Source organism: Neurospora crassa, linkage group VII (genome assembly GCF_000182925.2).
Source record: "Neurospora crassa OR74A linkage group VII, whole genome shotgun sequence".
Taxonomy (NCBI): domain Eukaryota; kingdom Fungi; phylum Ascomycota; class Sordariomycetes; order Sordariales; family Sordariaceae; genus Neurospora; species Neurospora crassa.
In genome coordinates this window covers 2,013,397-2,032,258 of record NC_026507.1, presented here as the reverse complement: position 1 = coordinate 2,032,258, position 18,862 = coordinate 2,013,397, and the positions used below count along the sequence as shown (strand labels likewise).

General features: G+C 52.0%; 9 protein-coding genes across 9 annotated transcripts; 4 read left to right on the top strand and 5 right to left on the bottom strand.

Annotated features, from left to right (window-relative positions):
• Positions 1 to 106: 106 nt before the first annotated feature.
• rhd (rehydrin) lies at positions 107 to 2,112 on the bottom strand. Its single transcript, XM_954528.3, has 3 exons — positions 1,582 to 2,112; positions 1,173 to 1,496; positions 107 to 1,088 (listed from the first exon to the last, which is right to left on the bottom strand). The coding sequence occupies exons 1-3, from the start codon at positions 1,605 to 1,607 to the stop codon at positions 761 to 763; spliced, it is 678 nt and encodes a 225-aa protein (XP_959621.1). The 5' UTR covers positions 1,608 to 2,112; the 3' UTR covers positions 107 to 760.
• A 543-nt stretch (positions 2,113 to 2,655) lies between these two features.
• On the bottom strand, positions 2,656 to 6,223 carry NCU06032 (long-chain fatty acid transporter). Its single transcript, XM_954529.3, has 3 exons — positions 5,518 to 6,223; positions 4,616 to 5,370; positions 2,656 to 4,563 (listed from the first exon to the last, which is right to left on the bottom strand). Exons 1-3 carry the CDS (start codon positions 5,525 to 5,527, stop codon positions 3,391 to 3,393), a joined length of 1,938 nt encoding a protein of 645 aa, XP_959622.3. The 5' UTR covers positions 5,528 to 6,223; the 3' UTR covers positions 2,656 to 3,390.
• A 903-nt stretch (positions 6,224 to 7,126) lies between these two features.
• NCU06033 (GPI transamidase component PIG-S) lies at positions 7,127 to 9,576 on the top strand. Its single transcript, XM_954530.2, has 2 exons — positions 7,127 to 7,619; positions 7,695 to 9,576. The coding sequence occupies exons 1-2, from the start codon at positions 7,317 to 7,319 to the stop codon at positions 9,096 to 9,098; spliced, it is 1,707 nt and encodes a 568-aa protein (XP_959623.1). The 5' UTR covers positions 7,127 to 7,316; the 3' UTR covers positions 9,099 to 9,576.
• NCU06034 (hypothetical protein) lies at positions 9,529 to 10,958 on the bottom strand. The gene is made up of 2 exons (XM_954531.3): positions 10,332 to 10,958; positions 9,529 to 10,270 (listed from the first exon to the last, which is right to left on the bottom strand). Exons 1-2 carry the CDS (start codon positions 10,414 to 10,416, stop codon positions 9,903 to 9,905), a joined length of 453 nt encoding a protein of 150 aa, XP_959624.1. The 5' UTR covers positions 10,417 to 10,958; the 3' UTR covers positions 9,529 to 9,902.
• Positions 10,959 to 11,360: 402 nt separating this feature from the next.
• Positions 11,361 to 12,987, top strand: NCU06035 (elongation factor 1-beta). Its single transcript, XM_954532.3, has 4 exons — positions 11,361 to 11,722; positions 11,828 to 11,867; positions 12,096 to 12,481; positions 12,544 to 12,987. Exons 1-4 carry the CDS (start codon positions 11,683 to 11,685, stop codon positions 12,771 to 12,773), a joined length of 696 nt encoding a protein of 231 aa, XP_959625.1. The 5' UTR covers positions 11,361 to 11,682; the 3' UTR covers positions 12,774 to 12,987.
• Positions 12,988 to 13,978: 991 nt separating this feature from the next.
• NCU17225 (hypothetical protein) lies at positions 13,979 to 15,192 on the top strand (the record flags this gene model as incomplete). The annotated part of the gene is made up of 2 exons (XM_011397065.1): positions 13,979 to 14,981; positions 15,155 to 15,192. The coding sequence occupies 2 exons, from the start codon at positions 13,979 to 13,981 to the stop codon at positions 15,190 to 15,192; spliced, it is 1,041 nt and encodes a 346-aa protein (XP_011395367.1).
• NCU06037 (hypothetical protein) lies at positions 15,146 to 16,592 on the bottom strand (the record flags this gene model as incomplete). The annotated part of the gene is made up of 2 exons (XM_954534.2): positions 15,146 to 15,971; positions 16,120 to 16,592. 2 exons carry the CDS (start codon positions 16,590 to 16,592, stop codon positions 15,602 to 15,604), a joined length of 843 nt encoding a protein of 280 aa, XP_959627.2. The 3' UTR covers positions 15,146 to 15,601.
• A 195-nt stretch (positions 16,593 to 16,787) lies between these two features.
• Positions 16,788 to 17,890, top strand: NCU17224 (hypothetical protein). Its single transcript, XM_011397064.1, has one exon. The coding sequence runs from the start codon at positions 17,051 to 17,053 to the stop codon at positions 17,507 to 17,509; it is 459 nt and encodes a 152-aa protein (XP_011395366.1). The 5' UTR covers positions 16,788 to 17,050; the 3' UTR covers positions 17,510 to 17,890.
• Positions 16,793 to 18,632, bottom strand: NCU06038 (ribosomal protein L36). Its single transcript, XM_954535.2, has 2 exons — positions 18,156 to 18,632; positions 16,793 to 18,031 (listed from the first exon to the last, which is right to left on the bottom strand). The coding sequence occupies exons 1-2, from the start codon at positions 18,432 to 18,434 to the stop codon at positions 17,936 to 17,938; spliced, it is 375 nt and encodes a 124-aa protein (XP_959628.1). The 5' UTR covers positions 18,435 to 18,632; the 3' UTR covers positions 16,793 to 17,935.
• Between the last annotated feature and the right edge of the window lie 230 nt (positions 18,633 to 18,862).

Sequence of the window (18,862 nt, the reverse complement as noted above, 5' to 3'; positions counted from 1 at the left end):
CGGGTTCGGTCAAACCTTCCAACATCACCCATCAGAACGTTGACCGCGTAGTATTGGCGTTCCGCATGGCATCACTTGGTGATTAGGCCCCTTTTCCATGTGGATTCTTTCTAACAAAAAATTTGGAGATTCCAATCATCTACCGTAGCCCTTGGGTCTAACACATGCCGCATGCACTAAATAGTATAATAACCGTCGGTTATACTGATTCGTGCCAACCCTGAATTCGTATGCAACCTTTGTTTCCAATATCGAGGTCACGACTTGCATGTTTCTTAGCATCCATACAGTACAGTAAAGAACAAGAAGAGAAAAACAAAATAACCATTATAGAACAAAGACGTAAGCTGTCAGTCCTGCGAGGCCTAATCATCTTTGCATGCCAACGTCTAACCCAGGCCAGTGTGAAAGCCATCTCTCGAACTCCCACGTAACTGCCCATCCGTGACATATGCTCGACAGCCAGCATGCCAGGCGGCCAAGACCAGCAAGTCGAAGACTGCGAGGCCAAGTGAATCACTTAAGCACAATGCCTTTTTATCAAATTAATTGCCAGAGACGGCCAGCTGTGCAGCAGTCAGGAGCGGTTGTTGTTCGTCATTAGTTATTTTTTATTTCATTTCAATTATCTGTTTGTTCATTGTTGTTTTTGGGTGACTACGCTTGAGAGCGAATGAAAAAGAAGAGAGAAGTCCAGTCCCCAAACCAGCCTCCCAACACCGTCACAGCACACTTCAGACAAGCCACGTCCGCCCTACGCTTAAGCGTCCTTGGGAAGGGGAGTGAAGCGGAGGTAGGGCTTGACAGCCTTGAGGTTGGGGAAGAGACGGGTGGCCTCCTCTCCCTTGATGGAAGGGTGGACAATAACGTCATCACCAGGGACCCAATTAATGGGGGTGGTGACCTTGTGCTTGTCGCCGGTCTGGAGGGAGTCGACGATGCGGAGGATCTCGGCGGAGTTGCGGCCGGTCGAGGCGGGGTACGCGAGGATGGTGCGGATGGTCTTCTTGGGGTCGATGACGAAGACGGAGCGGATGGTGAAGGCGATGCCCTTCTCGTCGACGTTGGTGGTGTCCTGGTAGTCGAGCCTGTAGAACAGAGTGTCAGCAACTCGATGCCCACTTTCCCCAAAACCCCCCTCCCTATCTGTGAGATGTGGTGGGTATACTTACATGTCGTAGAGGTAGGCAACCTTGCGCTCCTTGTCGGCAATGATGGGGAATTGGACCTGGGAGCCGGTGACATCCTTGATGTCGTTGATCCAGCCCTCGTGGCTGCCGAGGGTGTTGGCGGAGAGACCGATCAGCTTGACGCCGCGCTTCTTGAACTCGGGCTCGAGGCGGGCCATCTCGCCGAGCTCGGTGGTACAGACGGGGGTGTAGTCCTCGGGGTGGGAGAAGAGGATGACCCAGTTGTCGCCAATGAACTCGTGGAAGTCAATGGGACCCGTGGTGGTGTCAGCCTGGAAGTTGGGGGCAATGGTGCCCAGGCGGAGGCTGCATTGGGAATCACGGGTCAGTCGTTCATCCGCGCAAAACGAGCTTTGTGGACAGTGATGACGAAGGAGGCTCGAGGACTTACGGAGCGTTGCGGTCGGTGGAGGCCATTGTGAATTATGTTGTGTGGTGGGAAAAGAGGAATGGGTATCTCAGAAAAACAGCAGAAATAGATGAAAGAAGAGAGAAGCTGAAATAAATCAGAGCATGCAAGTTGGATGAGGGGCGGCGGAGGCATTTAAAAGCATCTTGTTTTCTATGGTACTTTGCGGTTTGACTAATCCCCCCGGGCAGCTCCAGCTCGCGCCATGTACACACACACACGCAGAAGTACGTACATCTTTTAGCTTCCGGAATCTATCACATCCCTCAATGTCGCCGCCGAAAGGCTTCCAGTTCTAACCAGATGAACATCATGACTGTCTCGGTCTTGTAACGACTAGAAAGCATTGACAAGTAGGGAGTGTATTTACGTATTGCAAAAGCCACCAAGGTTACACGCTCTCTGTACAGTACAGCTCTCACTTTCTTACATACGTAGCAAAGAACTCATCGAGGTTCTCACGAGTTCGTTTGTTTCCACCGGGGCAGCTCTTCAGTCGGGATACCCCCTCGTCTCTTCGTCCATACATGCTCCCCGAAGATTACATGTGGTTCCCGCTGCACTCCCGGCTGTGTGCCATCCCATCCCCCTCTCCATCAACTGTTGCAGTGCCTCATCCCAAACCAAATCCAACAATTAAAAAGTCTTTGCTGTAGTGTCTCACACAATCACACACCACTGCCACCATGACATGAAGCCAAAGCGAGCCAAGACAACCTTTTTGTCTCTTTTTGAGCTCCAAAACGCGGGGTGTATTTGGCCCCTCCATGAGGATGCCCTGAGGAACGAGGGGCAATCGCTCCCTCTTTCGGCCTGGCGGCTCATTGCGCAATCACCTGCATCTCTCATTGGATGCCAACACTAGCTATAACAATTATGTCATTTGGTGCTCGCTCACGCAACGGTCATGAGCCGTGTGGGGGAGAGCATTCCTGTTAATTCAGTTCGCAGGCTCGTGAACTTCTTTGATGCTTGCCTTTGAGCCTTTCTATTTTTTGTTTGTTCAATCGCCTATGGCGTTTCCGCTTTGAATCCAACATATGCTGAAAGGATGGAGGTAGAGTCAAGCATGCTTCGCGGTGAGTCTACTGTGTAGCCAACAAGTACCGGATCCTCCCGAAGCCCTCTCCGTGCTCCGTCCAGGGGCGGGCGGGGAAAAGCATGCGTCCGCACATGTGGAGGCCGACAGCCGGAAACAACAAGGGTGTCCGATGGTGTGCCTGGTTCCAAGTCTCCGGGTGTCGGGATCAATGGCGAGCTCGGCATCAAGTGGAGAGGACATGGTTGAGAAGGCGGCGCTTCCAGCTGCATCGTCTTGCCTAGGCAATAACTACGAATTCGATCTCCGACTCATCTCGGCCACGGGTGATTCTCATCACTAGAGCTTCCGCTTGCCGGCGATTATCCAACAAAACATCCACATTACGGACAGTTGATAATTCGGCAGATCACGGCAGTTGCTCACCCGTGCCACCACCGGAGCTCCCGATTAACGTCCGCTATGGCGAAGGATTGTTTTGGCTCCGGGCTGTAATAAGTGGCATCGGAGCTTGGGTATAAGTGCTGGTCGTGGCTGCCAATAAAGAACATTTAAAGTAGGCCTGAAGCGGAATAAGGAGAACCATGAGATATGTCTCACTGCGATACGGTAATGTGTTCTGGGCAACCGACCCATGTCGGGGTGGTTGGGAGGGTGTGATTTTCCATGATAATTATAGCCAGACTCCTGATTACTTTTATTCAACTTGAACCCATTTGTAAAGATTGCGCCAAAACCAACGCCAGCCCATCTCAAAGCTTCACATTACCTGCATTAAGCTCCTTCCAATCCGCTACACCGAACTTGACGTACGTACCGTTCCTTAGCCAGAACACTTCATCCTCACCCGTCCTGGCCGGATCTACGCCCTCGCTCCGTAGGTTGTGCTTCTGCTGCTTGTTCGTACCTGTCGCCTGGAGGCCTCCCTCCGGCACTACGCGCAGGAACAGAGGCAAGGCGTACTTGGGGAGCCCCCTCTTGACATGCTCAGCTAGACTCTTAACGGTGTCGTCGGTTGGCCTAGGTGCTCTAGCCGCCTCGCCGCTTGTCTGCACCAAGCACGACGGCTTCAAAACCACGGCGGCGCAGCCCGCGCGACCCTCGTGGCTGGGCACCTGGACGCCGTAGACATTGCACTCGAGAACCGCGGGATGCAAGCCAACCACCTGGGCAACCTCAGCAGTCGAGACGTTCTCACTCTTCCACCGGAAAGTGTCGCCGATACGGTCGCTGAAGTAAACTCGGTTCTCGTTATCCCAGCGCAGCACATCACCGGTACGGAACCAGGCATCGCCCTTGCTAAACACATCCCTCATCACCTTTTTCGATGTTGATTCCTCATCGCCATAGTAGCCCTGGAAGCGAGAGTTGATATCGCCAGGCGGTAACCTGAAGAGCAGCTCGCCTGGCTCTCCGCGGGGCGCTCGGGTACAAAACCCGGTTTTGGGATCTCGGCGAGGAAGCTCGGTTTCATGGTCCACCTCGACAATGGCAACCTCTCTTGTAAAGATAACGTTGTAGAGACTACCGCTTCGCCCCACTGCACCCATGCTGAAGTCGTTTCGGCTCTTGTTCCATGTCGCAAAAGTGCCTTCGGTCGCGCCATAGAATTCGGCAATCGTCTCGATTCCAAAACGCTCCTTGAATCGGTTCCATACATCTGGTCGCAGTCCGTTTCCAAAGGCAGCGCGTACTCTATGTTTGCGGTCAAGGTCTTCACCAGTAACTGGATCAATAATGGGAGGTGCCGATAGGAGGTACCGGCACGTCTCTCCAACGTACTGGATAATCGTGGCATTGTGTTTTCGGACGTCATTCCAAAATCCGGAAGTCGAGAACTTACGGCTCATGGCAAAAGTGGCACCTGCTGCCAAAGTATGAGCAAAGCCCAATAGCATGGCTGTGCTGTGGTAAAGAGGCATGGCCTGAGAAAAGTATGAGTTGAAGTGATGTAACAAATCTTGCAAGGAGACTTACCGTATAATACACGTCGTTCACATTGGTGCCGAGCCATCGAAAGGTGAAATTGGCAACAGTGGCAGCCTTGGCCCATGAGATAATGGCAGCTTTGGGCAAGCCAGTCGTACCGCTAGTGTAGATAAGCATCGCCATGTCTTTGTCCTTGAATCCGCTTCTCAGCTCATCCGCAGGACGGACGCTATCCATCGCCAACATCTCTTGTTCCAGCGCTGGCGTCACGACTTCGAAGATGACGCCCCCCAAAGCCGACCTGACATCTTCACTGACATTGCCCGCAACAACGGGATCGACCAGGACCAACCGCGCCGTTGACTTGTTCACGCAGTGAATAAGCGGGTTACCGGTAAGGTTGTAATTCAGCAGCGCCGGCGACGCTCCAATGGCCCATGTAGCGAGGACGAGGAAGATGAAAGTATCGGTATTTTGAAAGTCCAAGCCAACGAGATCGCCCCTCTTGACGCCGCGCCGGTCCTTGAGCCAGTTGGCATAGCGCAGGACTGTATCATAAGCCTGCGCATACGTGTATGCCCGGTCTTCGAACCGAAGGAACACTCTGTTTTCGGACGACTTGGTGGTTGCGAGGTTCTCAAGTTGGTAAAAGAGATTCACACGGTCCCGGTAGCGCTTCCAAGCACCGCCGAGGACGGTAGGAACGATGGCCCTGAGTAGTTCCAGGTCGTAGTAAGCAAGGAATCGAGCATTGGCGTAAGCAGCAACAGCAGCTACCGCGGGAATGGTAACTTGTAGGGGTACTGCGCGGAACAGATTCCGGGTGTGTCAGCGAACTTTATGCAGGTTTGCGGCTCATGAACCAACTTGGTTTGACGTCACGTTTGGGGTGTATGCCATTCTGTACGTAGTCTCCCATACCTACATCGGAAGACGGGATCTGAACTTACTTGAAGCCATATCGGCAGAGAACGGGGGCGGCGCAAAGACGGTCAGTCAAGTATACGCACCCTAGTGTATGTATAATGTGCCCCTTGCCGGAAGGATATGCAAACCGAAAGCAAGAAGAGAAGTTGAAAAAAAGTTTGGAGATAAGGAAGCCGCGCTTGGTTGGGTACTTTAAGGGCTGCACCTAAGGTATACAGTGCAACACCAAAGGTTGGTTGGTGGAATTATGGAAGCCCAGGGCAGGATGAGATGCCCGGTCAGTGAAAGAGTCTTGATCAGAGACAACGGTGAACACTGGCGGAGCTTTGAACGTGCCTGACAGGCGGCCCCTTGGCAACCCCACGACTGCAGGGTCCCCGGGCGTGTCTTTGGATTGTTTTGCGCTTTTGCCAAAGCTGGGATTGCTAGCCTCTGACTTGGGATTTTGGCCTATCCGGCTGGGATGATGATGGTCTGAATGGGAATTCAAGCTATCGCCCCCGGGGACCCGGGCCCAGCCGCATGCAACGGAAGGACGACGTCCGAAGTCAAATGTACATTACCCATCCGTCTCCGTCTCTTGTCGACAACATCTCGGCTTTTTTTTTTTTTTTTTTTCCTTTTTTTTTTTTTTTTTTTTTTTTTTTTTTTTTCCCGCCGTTGGTAAGGACGCTGGAATGCATGAAGAACGTGAAGAAAAAGAGCAACGAATCAATTGCAAACCTAACGATGGATGGTCGGATCCGCAGATTCGGTGTTGTGTTTTAGCAGATGCCACCTGCATGCTATCGGATGATCACAGGTCTTTGTGTGCCTCGGCTTCTCGAGTCTTTTAGTCACTGCACCACCATCTGCAGCTTTGGCACTGGACAGAGATGATGGATGGCTTGAAATTCAATGTTACGACAGGGGTAACCAGTCTGCCCATTTATCAGGAGGCAGCGAAATCTGTAGAAACCCGATTAAGCAGACCGATCTTGCACATCTCGTAGTCTCCAGCTGATGCCGCTGATGTGAATGTACATCGCGTATAAGCGAGCCGCGCGGGGCGCAGTAGCGCCCCCCTCCGGAGCCTGGAAGTGCCCATCCAGAAACGGCGCGGTTGGAATTTTGGCGGGCAAGCACTTGTCACCGTGAGGCGTGAAGCAATTTCGACAGTCTGTTACAGGTCTGTTGATGGCAGACTTTGGTTGAGTCGTTGTCCTGGTTGGGCAACGAAGGCATGGTACTTATTTTTTCTTTCTGGTGAAACCGTCCACAGTAACACGACAGACCCACGTTCAGCACAGCGAAGACGACATACTGTAAGAAGACGGACACCAAAAAAGAAGAGACGTCCGGTCTCGCAGATAGAGAGGGTTCATCATGAACCTTGATCAAATGAGATGCGGCTCGAACGAGTGGTGCTTCTTAATGGTTGCAATTCAATAGAAGAAAGATGAACGGATGTGTTCCGTCTCGATTGTACATACCTAGTAGACTGTGTGGGATTCAAATCAGCCTTGTGATTGGAGATTCAAGTTAAGTTCCATAACGAAGATGAGCGCTTGGCGGAAGTGGAGGCAGGTAGGTACCCACGTTAAGGGATCTCCACGGCTAACCGTTTCGGACGAGCCATTCAGTGCCTGTACACTACATACTGCCGGGCCTGAGAGACGCGGTTGGCGGTCGCCAAGGCGTGGCGCCGGTGTCCCATTCATGTTCGAGGTCATCCTGTCTGATACACACGACACCTCGATGTCGTTTGACGTTGTGAATATCCAGGACATTCGAGCAGCTCGGTAGATGGATCTTGGCAAATAGGTCCGACTCAACATTTACCATGTTTGCCCGACGACCAATCGACCATGGCGCAGCTGGCGACACTCTGTCCTCCGAGACTCAAATGGCGACGATGACATCGAGTCCTGTGGCCACTCCACTGTCATCGGCGACAGCGGCGCAAACATCGACACGAAAGGAACCACCCCCCGAAAAACTTTCTGACATTCGCAGACGCATATGGGTTATAGTGTCGTTCTGGCTGATCGTCCTGCTACTGGGATTGCCAGTATGGTGGAAGACGACTACCATCCACCGAGCTAACCTTCCCCTGAAGGAGATGCTCGATTGGGCGGATGGCAAGGTGCGCATGATGAGCGAACACCATGTCTGAAGCTCGAAACTTGACATTGCTAACCCGCGCTTGAACATTGTATAGGCATGTCGCCCTGTCTTTCCTCTCCGCATCTCAATCCAAGCCAACTCGCTCCCGGAGCAAGAGGCCCAGAACCTCCTCCGTCTCACCCAGCACGCCCTCGATGACCTTAACGACTTCTCGGGGCACCACTTGCGACTGCAACTCTCCTCGCCCGCTGCGCCACAGAAACGGAACGACGAACCCGATACGGCTCTCACAATACGTCTTCTTCCCGGCGATGCCGTAACAGCAACGCTCGATCCTTACGAGCCTGTCCTTGACATCACATACCCGCCGAATGCTGCACCCTCCGCGACATCAGCTTCGTCATCGCTAGCGACCTATGTGGCCGGCCAGCTACGATCTACCTTTGCCGAGGAGCAAGCCATTATATCCTACCTGCTCTCCAGTAACTCGATACCGACCGACTACCGGCCTCAGAGCCTGACCCCAGAAGCGGCCGAATCACTTGCCAAGCGGACGACACGATCGCTCAAGTATGCGCCTACCTACCACCTCACCTTTTCTCTGTTTACCAGCGGACCGCTTCCAAGCAGCTGGGATATTGAAGCCGCCATTCAGGACTATCTGAAGCCTGTTCTAGGTTTGCTGTCGCCCATTCATAACTTTACCATTGATACCCAGGTGCAGCTGTATGCATCGCCAGGAGTGCAGAACCAGGTACTGAGCAAGGATGACCTCTCGTCCTTCATCAACGCCGCAGAATGGCCTCTTTCACCCTCCATAGGCGGTGCGCCGACAGTGAACTTCATTGTGTTTGTTGGCAACCAGACCATTGCACTCTCCTCTGAGAATGCCCACGATTCAGCTGAGGGTGGGTTGACCACTTCCCAGTCATGGCTGATCCCACAATGGGGCACTGTTTACTTGCTTTCCCTCCCGCATGACACTGCCCATGTGTCTGTGGATGCCCTTAAACAGCCTTTATTGACCTTTACATCCCATCTCTTGTCCCTGACCGGGACCCCGAGTTCTGGTTCTCTCCCGCTTCGCCTGTCTACGCTGTCCCGCATCCGCTCGGCAGACCTACTTTTGCGGGCCTCCTCTACTCTCGGTTCCTTGGCTCGTCTTGCCTTGGCACTAAAGTCGATTTCCATCCCTAGCAGTGTCGCAGATGGTGTATCCAAGACTATTGTTCATTTGCGCCAAGCTTGCGAGACCCTTGGCGAAGCCGAAGGCCTGGAGCATGCCAGAATAGCCGAGGCTGAGGCTGAGCGCGCCTTCTTCGAGAAGAGTATGGTTGGCCAGCTGTATTTCCCGGATGAGCACAAGGTGGCCGTGTATCTTCCTTTGCTTGGACCTGTGGCTGTGCCCTTGGTCATGGGGATGTTGAACGAGTTGAAGGCTTGGAGGAAAAGGAAGAGAGAGGCGGCGGAGAAAGGGAAGGAGAAAAAGAAGGATTGAGATACCTCCTGTCCGTGTGTTATAGAAAACATTAGCATTGTATAAGGGGTTCACTGAGCCCTAGGCATGGGACGATAAGGAATTTGGCTCACGTCCGAGTTGAATATTTAGAGTCCCTTTAGGGAGCCGGTTCTTGACTATCATCATTATCATCATGACCATCATCATGACCATCATCATTCAGCCATCGGCTTTGGTTGAGAGTTCAACTACTCTGATACACTGAGCCCAGAATTTGCGGTTGGAAATAGCAGCAGAGATTATTTATTGGTACACGGAGCGGAATATAATGGCGATAAGCCGGCTTCGGCGGGCACTTGGTCTTTGAGAGATCCTCATCTATCTATATAACGTTGGCAGTCCTGTTCTTGCACATAGCTGCAGGCTGAGAGTTGGTCTTGACAAGCACACGATGCGAGAAGAAAATGACGTTGTGATATCCGGGTGTGTAGATGCAAATATCAATGCTCTAGCCTAGGTAAAAGGAAAAGGGTATTCTATGCTATGCTGTCCGCGATGTTTCGCGATGATGCGCCTGTCCCGATGCAAACTATCTAACCTCTTCATTGCCGTACAACTCTTTCTGCTATTCCGCATTCCTGCATTCCTGCATGCCATGCATCCCGCTGCGTGTCCCGTTTTCCACTAGCATTAAAATCATCTTCCCCTGCCGCTTGTGGAAGCCAGTTCCCAAGCAGCGATGCAGCCAGCAACAGCTGAGATCATGCCGGCATGCATTCCTCCATCCACTCCCTGTTGGAATCCGATGCAGGGATCAAATTCTCCGTGTTTCAATCCGCCACCCTAAACTCCGACAACAGGCTTGGCCCTCTGACCCCTTGCCCTACCCTTGAGCGTAGCCATGGTGTCGACAATAACGATGAACAAAAACGTAACCCAGAGAAGGAAGCCGAACGCAGTAGCGGCTTCGACACATCCGCAGAATGTGTCGGCACCGCAGCTCGGAGACCCGAAATAAACGGCGAGAGCGATCGAACCGGCGAACCAGAAGATCATGGTGATCCACTCCAGCGCGAGGGCGATGGTGCGCTGGAACGTCTTGGGGAAGTAAGGCGGGAAGAGGGCAATGTAGATGAGGACCAACAAAGTCCAGACGGAGCTGAAGAGCATAAAGGCGTAGATGCCGGGGGCTCGCCACCAGGGTGATACGACTGTTGTTGGAGCTTGTTAGTGGTGTAACGGTTTGAAAGTGGAAGATGGAGAAAAACTCACGGTAACATGTTAGACCGAGCTCGATAAGGCCAAAGACCGTTGCGATCATGTGGGCGTAGGGGATGTAGCGGTTTAGAGATTCCATGATAGCGGTTGTGATGATGTAATGCCGGGTGTGTGAGAAAGTTCCACGAGATAGAGCGGTTGGGTTTGGAAAGTCTCAAGTCGTGGAGAATAAAACCGTTGGTGGATAATATATAGTTTGACTGTGTTTACTTGATGGATTCGTTTTCACTCAGGACAGTTCGAGGCGGCTGAGTTACTAGGTGATATGAAAGTTTGATGCGGATGAAGATTTGGATGCTGAAAGAGTCGTCACTGCCGCGAGCTTATACCTTATAAGTTTCTACTCAAGTGGAAGCCCCAGGTTCCCCGTTGTCGGCTTTGTGACTTTCTTTACAGGGAAACACAAATGACGCGCGGTAACAACGCATTGGCGCCCTCGACAAGTCGAGCTAGCACGATTTCGGGCCATAGACACAAGAGGGTTCAGTGACGTTACGTGGTGTCGAGCGACGGGAGAACAGACGCCAGTCATGGAGCTGGTGCACTGCTCGTGAGCCAATCGACAAGTTGGCCAAGGATCCAGGTGACACACGCCTAGCAAGGGCCAGTTGTGCGTAGGGCTCGTTGGCATGGGGACTGCTGGACGCCCGCGACTGTAGCAAGGGTTCCGGTCTTTATTTATACGTTTTAGCCTGCTCGGTAGATGACGGTTAGCTACCCGTAAGGGTTCTTAAGTCATCTGCAAAATCTGATCATCCTGGGATATGTACAGATCACATTGCCGCAGAGCTAAGTGTTGTTTTTGTTTACTTCAGTTTGTAACCGCCGGGAAAAGGAGAATGTGACGTCATGTTTGATTGGATGGCATTGATGCTGGGCAAAGAGTGCAAAGGCCCACACGACGAACGAGTCCTGGATTAGGCCAAAGACTTTCAACCGTGGCTGTGCAGCTTCCTTCGCTAGAGGTACTAGTAAGTATGATTCCTCCCCTAGCTGTTTTGAAGTGGCGCGCGGCTGGCTGGCTGTGCCTTCAGCGGTTGAACTCACTCACTGCGAATCAATCGAGTGGCTCGTGCTCCTGTTATCTGCAGGCACTCAGTTTCCACTGGACGCACCACTGCAGGCGGGCAGCTTTTCGCTTTTTGTAAAGCGGGGTCTTCCGCGCACCAAAGAGTGGAGCTCGAAATTGGATGGGTCCAATCCAAAAGATTTTCAACCCCGCCATCCTTGGGCCACATTGTCGTCGCTGCCTCTGCCTCTGTTGACTCCTTTCTCTCTCACCAGGCATTCCTCACATTCACATCCATCTCTCATCACCACGTCTCAATCCTCAAAATCCAGCAAAATGGGCTTCACTGATCTCCTCACCGATGCCGGTCTTGCCGGTAAGCAACCCCCAACCTGCCGCTTGCGCCTGCGCCTGCGCCTGCGCTCGACGAGAAGCGCAATCATGAAAGAAGGACTTGTCAACTAACGCGCTTTGGCATCAGTGCTCAACAACTGGCTCCTCACCCGCTCTTACGTTACTGGGTATGTATCACGGACTTCTCCATGATATGATGGTCACTTTCCTGCCCTTTCGAATGATGAACACACTGGTCCGTGTTGCTGAGCAGCTTAAGACCCTGCAAATGATTAACACAACAGCACTTTTGTGCACTTCTGACTCGAACCTCCTCCAACAACACATTGGATATACATATATGCACGCTTTGGTTCTTGGCGAACACGCTCTTGCTAACGCGCAGCTCTGTATAGCTACACTGCCTCCCAGGCTGATGTTGCCGTCTTCAAGGCCCTGAAGGAGGCTCCCTCCGCCGAGAAGTACCCCAACGCTGCCCGCTGGTACAAGCACATCGCCACCTACGAGGATGAGTTCGCCACCCTCGCTGGCGACTCCTCTGCCCCCTACACCACCTACGGCCCTGATGTCGCCGAGGTCACCATTAACCCCGCCAAGGCCCCTGAGGCTGCTGCCGAGGAGGAGGAGGAGGATGTCGACCTTTTCGGCTCCGACGATGAGGAGGAGGATGCTGAGGCTGCCCGCATCCGTGAAGAGCGCCTTGCTGCCTACCGCGAGAAGAAGGCTGCCAAGCCCAAGATCGCTGCCAAGTCCATCGTCACCATGGATGTCAAGCCCTGGGGTAAGTTTTCCTTTCTTCCGCGGTGTACAGACGAAGCATCTGTGCTAATCCGTTTGTCACAGATGATGAGACCGACATGGTTGCTCTTGAGGCTGCCGTCCGTGGCATTGAGAAGGATGGTCTCGTCTGGGGTGGTTCCAAGCTCGTCCCCGTCGGCTTCGGTATTAAGAAGCTCCAGATCAACATGGTCATTGAGGACGAGAAGATCTCCCTCGATGAGCTCCAGGAGGAGATCGCTGGATTCGAGGACTACGTCCAGTCCACCGATATCGCTGCCATGCAGAAGCTCTAAGCTTTGGCTGAGAGTTTGATTGCAGAGGAATGAACAAGTTATGAATCTAATGATACCAGATGTTGCCATTTGAATGTCTGTTCATAAATGCTTTGAGCCGTGCTTGTGTTCTGATGTGACCCTTTGTACGAGGGTAACGAGACCACTCTACATCCTTGATCGCGAGCGTTTGATTATTGGAGTGACGGGTTAATATCTGTTGAGGCGATCGCGCATGGCCTAGAGCGGTGTGTCCGTCCTGTTGCGTACTTTGACGACTGGGCTAGGGCCATCAAAAATCAATAGGTATGTGCGTGAACATGCCAAATACAAGTTGAGAGGGTCGAAGCTGAATTGTTACGCCGAGGACATGAAGATGGCAGCAATGACGAAAAGATAGGGTCTCGGTCGCTCTTGGCTCATCCTTGCAGTGGTCTCGGTCTTTTTCTTCAACCTGCGCAAGTCACTGCAATTTTCCAGCTGACTATGAGCGAGTGAAAGGAAGACATATGATGTCGATGAGCTTAGAAATGGAGCGTTGGTCAGAGGGAAGGTTGACAAAGCAAAGCACAAGCCACACCTCATGAACTGGAAGACAGTAACTACTAATTCGCCAAACTCGGATATCCCTTCTGGGCTTCTTAAGGAGCATCGTATACCTTTTTATGCCTTGTCGTAACGCCAGGCTATCTGCGCGAGGCAAGCCTGCCATGAGGTTGGCACAAAATTGACACAACGGATTTTGGTACGAGTTCGAGTGTATCAGACAAACGCAGGATCCGGTGAAGTTGCACCTGGTGAGCGACGACTTCCTTTTGCACGCCACCGGCGGCTTCTTGAGAAACCTTACTGATGAACCGCAGCTGCCACGCGATGCCGCCAGGTTTGGCTTCGAACTGAAAGGTGCTCCCCAATACTAACGGCTGCGTCAGGATTAGGAACAGAATGTCGGGGGTGAGCTGAAGGGCTGCACCATGGACTTCGCTTACACGTCTCTGTCACGGGGGAAAGAAAATCATATTATTAAATATCCTAATACCTCGTCGTTTATAACCAAGGTGCTTCGACTTTGCCAAATCCCCATTCCTCGTCTACTCTTTACCCTTCTTATTGTTCTTGTTAATCACTACCGTAGTCCTCATCTCAGAACCCCGGGCCAGAAGAAGGACTACCGTCGGCAGCCAAATATACAAGTCATTCTTGCAATTTTAGGAGAATCAATCGAAATGATAGAGGGAACTTTTGCTGTCAACGTTCATGACTCTCACCTCGGCCTTTTACGCCTCTGCCTCAGGGCCATTGGCTGTTCCTTTGCGCTTCCTGTCGCCTTGGCTGTGCTCTGCAAGAAGGCTTTGTTCGCATCACTGGAGATGATCTTCCATGTTCTTATCCGACTCCACTGCCTCTTTTCTGCCCGAGCCAGTCAACACCTGGCCATTGAGATTCAAAAGCAGGTTCATCAGTATGCTAGCCCGAAGAGCTCTACAGACAGCCTTCCTTCGCTCATCTCACCCGGTTCGTTGACATACAGCTCACACATCGGCGACCTTGACCTCGATCCCAACAACGACGACGACAATGAGCTCCCTTCGCTTCCTTATATCCCTCCGACACCCGAGGATACCAAGCGATGGGTCGAACTCTCTGCTGAAGCCCGTCACAGGGTAGCAAATGTGCAGCATGACGGTTTGAACTGGATGTCATGGAGTCCGCCCCCGAGTCCCCGTTTGCCGTCGCGTGATCTGCCAAAGGGTATCCCGGAGTGGAGGGAGGAATGGAGCGACTTCGACTTGCCTCCGAATCCTCTAGACATCCCGACGTCGGAGAGATTGAGACGATGGTGGGGTGAAGCTACTGAAGAGGACCGCGCCCGGATCAATCGTATCAGCACTGACGGGTTGAACTGGCGGACGTGGGACCCTCCTTCCCAACCCTCCTGTGACGGAGAGCCAGTCGTTTGGTCTGGGATTGGCCCTTGGGTTTCTGGAAATGGCGACGATGGCCTTCCATACGGAACATGTGCGACTGGTAACATCGAACAGACGTTGCACAAGCCGACAGTGGACCGGCAGTCACATGCACAACGACACCCTCAGAATGGATTGCCATCTTGGGAAGAGCTCCCATCCTCGCATGAAGTGCTTGAGTTTGCCGTTTCGGATACAGTTCACGCAAACTTGTTGCTGGTTGTTGCACTCACCTCGGCAGCAGAGCAATCTCAGGACGACAGTAAGGCAAGTTTTTGTCAAGCATCGTACAAAGAAATAGAGCGGATGTCACACAAGGGATGACCTGGATATATACGGATGGGCCATGTTGGTTTTTGTGGGCTCCTCGTCTGGTTGGTGAATTGACGACGGTTTCGGTTTTTGGATTGGATCAACATGGACGTGAATTTTTAGACCTCTCTTCGAAGCGAAACTTGGGACAGGTCACGTAAACGTGAGTATTACTCGTGCTTGGTTTGCACAGCAAGGCGCTCATTGCCGTGAGGAGATATTGCTAACGTATCGCTACGTCTTTAGGAACGACAAATTGACTTCGACTCCCATCTATGTGGCTGTTGGACGTGGAATGTTGATACCGGCTTGGAATATGCTGCATTGAAATTTGATGATGTTTGGCTGCCTCGAGCATTGCGAGACGATTTCAGGCGCATGACAATGACTTTACACGACTGTCGCAGCGTGCATGCTTCAAGGCTACGGCCTGCAGAGAAAAACGTCACAAGAGAAGCGAATTAGTATCATTGTATATATTTTCTTAACGTGACATAGGGGCCTACATCAGTCTAGACCACAAAACCACTGTTTTTCAGGAGTCGATATCTCCACAAACACAATATTGGCCTATGATTTCCCGTCGGAAGATGTGGATGGCTCAAGATCTGGTCTTTCGTCTTTATGGTTTTTATCTTTAGGCGAGTGATACCCAAATGCGTCGGTCTGGAATCTCTTCCGTTCAGACGGCTTGTCCTTCGTGAGCGGTGCGGAACGAACAACGGGTTTACTCATGATAACATAATCCGGCATCACTACCTTCCCTGACCGGAACTTTCTTGGTCCAGGTGAGATGTCATCCGTCCCAAACCCGTGCCTTTTGTAAAAGCCAAGGGCGCGTTTGTTGGATAGGAAACATGTCAACATCACTTTTGTGATCGGAGGCAGGTTAGTGGCCACAGTCACATGGAATCCCATCAACAGTGAACCGAGTCCGGAGCTGTGGCAGAGAAGTAGTCAGTGAGAGAACTGGTTAGTGTAGAATTACATACATGGCTATTTGGCCATATTTGCACACGATGGACCATGACACGGCGCGTGATGGAGGAATGAAAATTTTAATTATTATCGTTTTTTTGGCTTCTTACCCCTGTAACTCCGGCTTGAGATGAATTTCGTAGCAGTAGACGACCGGCTGACCTTCTTCATAGGTAGGCATCAAGGACGTGAAAGCACGTATAGAACCGGACGAGCCGTCTTTGACCAGGACGTAACGAAGATCGGGCGATCTCATTTCTTCCATCTTCTTCCTGGGTTGCCATTTATCTTTGGAGTTTTGATAGTCATCGTAGCTAGTCTCCTTGATCAGGTCGAAGCATGCTTTGAGTTCCTCCTCGCTGAGCTTCCCGGACTGGACCAAGCTAATGGTGTACTTGGTGCCGGTTTTGGGATGCGACCATTCGGTGGTCCAGGGTTTTGGTGGTAGTTGCGCTGGCGATGAGGGGTGTAGTGTTGAGGATGTTACGGATGGTTGGAGATAGTTGGCGATGAACTCTTTGTCTGTTTGGCGATTTGCCCTCTCGATGGGGCTCGTCGGCGCCCGTTGGCGTTTTGGTGCCATTGGCGTATGGGTGGTGGGATTGGATGAAGTCTGATGTCGCGTTGAAGTTGAGGTTGACGGCGTGGAACCCGAATGCTTACACAGTAGTTTCTATAGCAAGCAGTTGTAAATGACGGAAATCCTTTGCATCCTCGATTTCCACTTCCCGTCCAGGACCGCAGCACCACATAAAGCAACCGATATCAACATACAAAGGGGAGGTTAAAGCCACTTCTATTCTACGTGATGCCTCATCACACAAAGGTACTTTGTATCTGCTGCAGGGCCTTTCCTATTGAAGCATAGTGTGCATAAGTATCTTACCTCAACTTTGCTACATACCACACACTTCGATGCCAAGCCTGATCTGCTTGCTCCCTTCACTCATCCAAAGGAGTATTCTAATCAGCAAAGCTCGGGGTATGAATCAACCAATCTCATCACAGACACAAACTTCACCCTCATAACACCCCATTTCCATGAACCACTCAGCACCACTTGTACGGTGCTTGCCAGCTCTGCGGCTTTGCATTCGGGAATATGCAAGCCGCCCGCGGCCTCGTCTGGGGAACACACTGAGTTTGGAACATGTAAGTCGCTCCCACTCATCTCGTAATGAGGATGAGTTTTCCAATCTACCGTCTCTACTTAGTTTCTCCAAAGAGCCCGAGTTTTGGCCTTGTACCGCACCATCATGCGGGCGACCCGCCGGATTCCGGACCCGGCCACGCGTGCCGAGACGAGAAGGATGGCCCGCGCCGAGTTTGAGAGAAACCGCCATGTCACTGACCTTGTTCGTATTCCTCCTTGTCCGATTTCTCAATTTTGCTTGCGTCCCTTTTGCTACTGACACTGGCCTGTCTCACTCACAAGGACCACATTCGCTATCTGCTCTCGACAGGCAAGACAGAATGGGAAAATATGGAGAGGTATATTGATGGTCTGTAACTGTCGAAGAGACCATATCTCGCCTCGGCCTTCACCCACCGAAGAACCGTTCTCTTGTTCATGGGTCGCATTCCTTGTCATTTGGCTGAGGCCGTACGCGCTGGTATCATCCACACGACCAGACCGTTTCTGGGTTCGGTTTATCCCAATCTCGTTGCTGAATCGTCATGACGGGCCATCCCTTATGCTGGGCGACAAGAAAAAAAGGCCCGTTAAATGCCAGGTCTGATATACACGTCTCCGTATCGGCATGCGAGTCGGCGCTCGTTGTTCAAGATGGTCCTTTCGCCTAACGTATCGTACAGCCCAATCCTTCTATGTAGACCCGAAAATAAAACCACAAGACCAAGACCGTTGTTGAGCGCTCGTTGTACACACCATGTGCCACTCCACTGTCGATATCGTCATCGGCATGTTCACCGGTAGCCCTGGCGCTGCTTGTGTCTGGGATTCGCAGGGCAAATGATGTAGAGGTAGCCGTTTTGCCTCTTGTTGGCCTTGCGACGCACGACCTGTATAGATGTCGGGTTGACGGATCAGTCCGGGTCCCTACCTAAAACCTCCACACTCGCTGGCTTCCCAAGATATCTGAAGGGCCAGATATAAATATACATATATATATGCTGTGCTTCTCACCTTGCAATGCTCGCATCGCTTCTTGATAGCGGAGTGAACCTTCATGCCCCTCGATTGCTGCTTCGACTGCAGGCCGTTCTTGGCGCTTTGGCACACGGCGACGGGTCTGTTATGGGAGCACATGGGCGTGCAAATGTGGCGGGAGAGGAGGCCCTGAGAGAGGCATCGTGTCTGGTGTGTCGAGACAACGGTCTTGGTGGTGTTGACGGCAGTCGCGCGAGGAGCGGCGAGGGAAAGCGCGCGCATCGAGGATGCGAGCGACCGGAAGAGGTTCGACATGGTGACTGGTTGGTAATGTCGAGAGCGGTAGCCTGTAGTCGAAAGTAAGCCTTCCTGCCTGCCCGCCGTTGTTAGGTTGAATATTGACGCCGTCGAGGTGCTCGTCGCTGGGGTCGCTGGGGCGCGCGAAATCGAATTGTCTGCCGGCCCGTCAATCGACAGTGTGGGGTTTGATCAAGCAACGTTATGCGGCTTTCGTTCCGTCGGCTGCTTAAAGCGTATAAATTCCTAAACGCTTGCACCGTAAGATCTTATGTCTCTTTCGATGCAACTAAACGGGCTAAAACACACCAAAACTACCGCCAAGTACTTTCGATATGCACAGCTTACTTGCTAGTACTTGAAGTAGAGGACCAATTGAAGAGAGTTGCAGTTATTGAGTAGCTAAGCTATGTCTACACTAGTACCTTGTCCCCCGCAACCTTCAC

Bases quoted from the DNA above. Each gene is read 5' to 3' on its own strand.
- NCU06033 (XM_954530.2), top strand. From the start codon at position 7,317: ATGTTTGCCCGACGACCAATCGACCATGGCGCAGCTGGCGACACTCTG. The intron at 7,620-7,694 runs GTGCGCATGATG...AACATTGTATAG, and splicing joins TCGATTGGGCGGATGGCAAG to GCATGTCGCCCTGTCTTTCC.
- NCU06038 (XM_954535.2), bottom strand. From the start codon at position 18,434: ATGTCGAACCTCTTCCGGTCGCTCGCATCCTCGATGCGCGCGCTTTCC. The intron at 18,032-18,155 runs GTGAGAAGCACA...ACATCTATACAG, and splicing joins AGCGATGCGAGCATTGCAAG to GTCGTGCGTCGCAAGGCCAA.
- rhd (XM_954528.3), bottom strand. From the start codon at position 1,607: ATGGCCTCCACCGACCGCAACGCTCC. The intron at 1,497-1,581 runs GTAAGTCCTCGA...TTCCCAATGCAG, and splicing joins TCCACCGACCGCAACGCTCC to CCTCCGCCTGGGCACCATTG. The intron at 1,089-1,172 runs GTAAGTATACCC...TCTGTTCTACAG, and splicing joins GTTGCCTACCTCTACGACAT to GCTCGACTACCAGGACACCA.
- NCU06034 (XM_954531.3), bottom strand. From the start codon at position 10,416: ATGGAATCTCTAAACCGCTACATCCCCTACGCCCACATGATCGCAACG. The intron at 10,271-10,331 runs GTGAGTTTTTCT...CTCCAACAACAG, and splicing joins GCTCGGTCTAACATGTTACC to TCGTATCACCCTGGTGGCGA.
- NCU06035 (XM_954532.3), top strand. From the start codon at position 11,683: ATGGGCTTCACTGATCTCCTCACCGATGCCGGTCTTGCCG. The intron at 11,868-12,095 runs GTATGTATCACG...AGCTCTGTATAG, and splicing joins ACCCGCTCTTACGTTACTGG to CTACACTGCCTCCCAGGCTG. The intron at 12,482-12,543 runs GTAAGTTTTCCT...CGTTTGTCACAG, and splicing joins CATGGATGTCAAGCCCTGGG to ATGATGAGACCGACATGGTT.
- NCU17224 (XM_011397064.1), top strand. From the start codon at position 17,051: ATGAACCACTCAGCACCACTTGTACGGTGCTTGCCAGCTCTGCGGCTT.
- NCU06032 (XM_954529.3), bottom strand. The intron at 4,564-4,615 runs GTAAGTCTCCTT...TACTTTTCTCAG, and splicing joins TGAACGACGTGTATTATACG to GCCATGCCTCTTTACCACAG.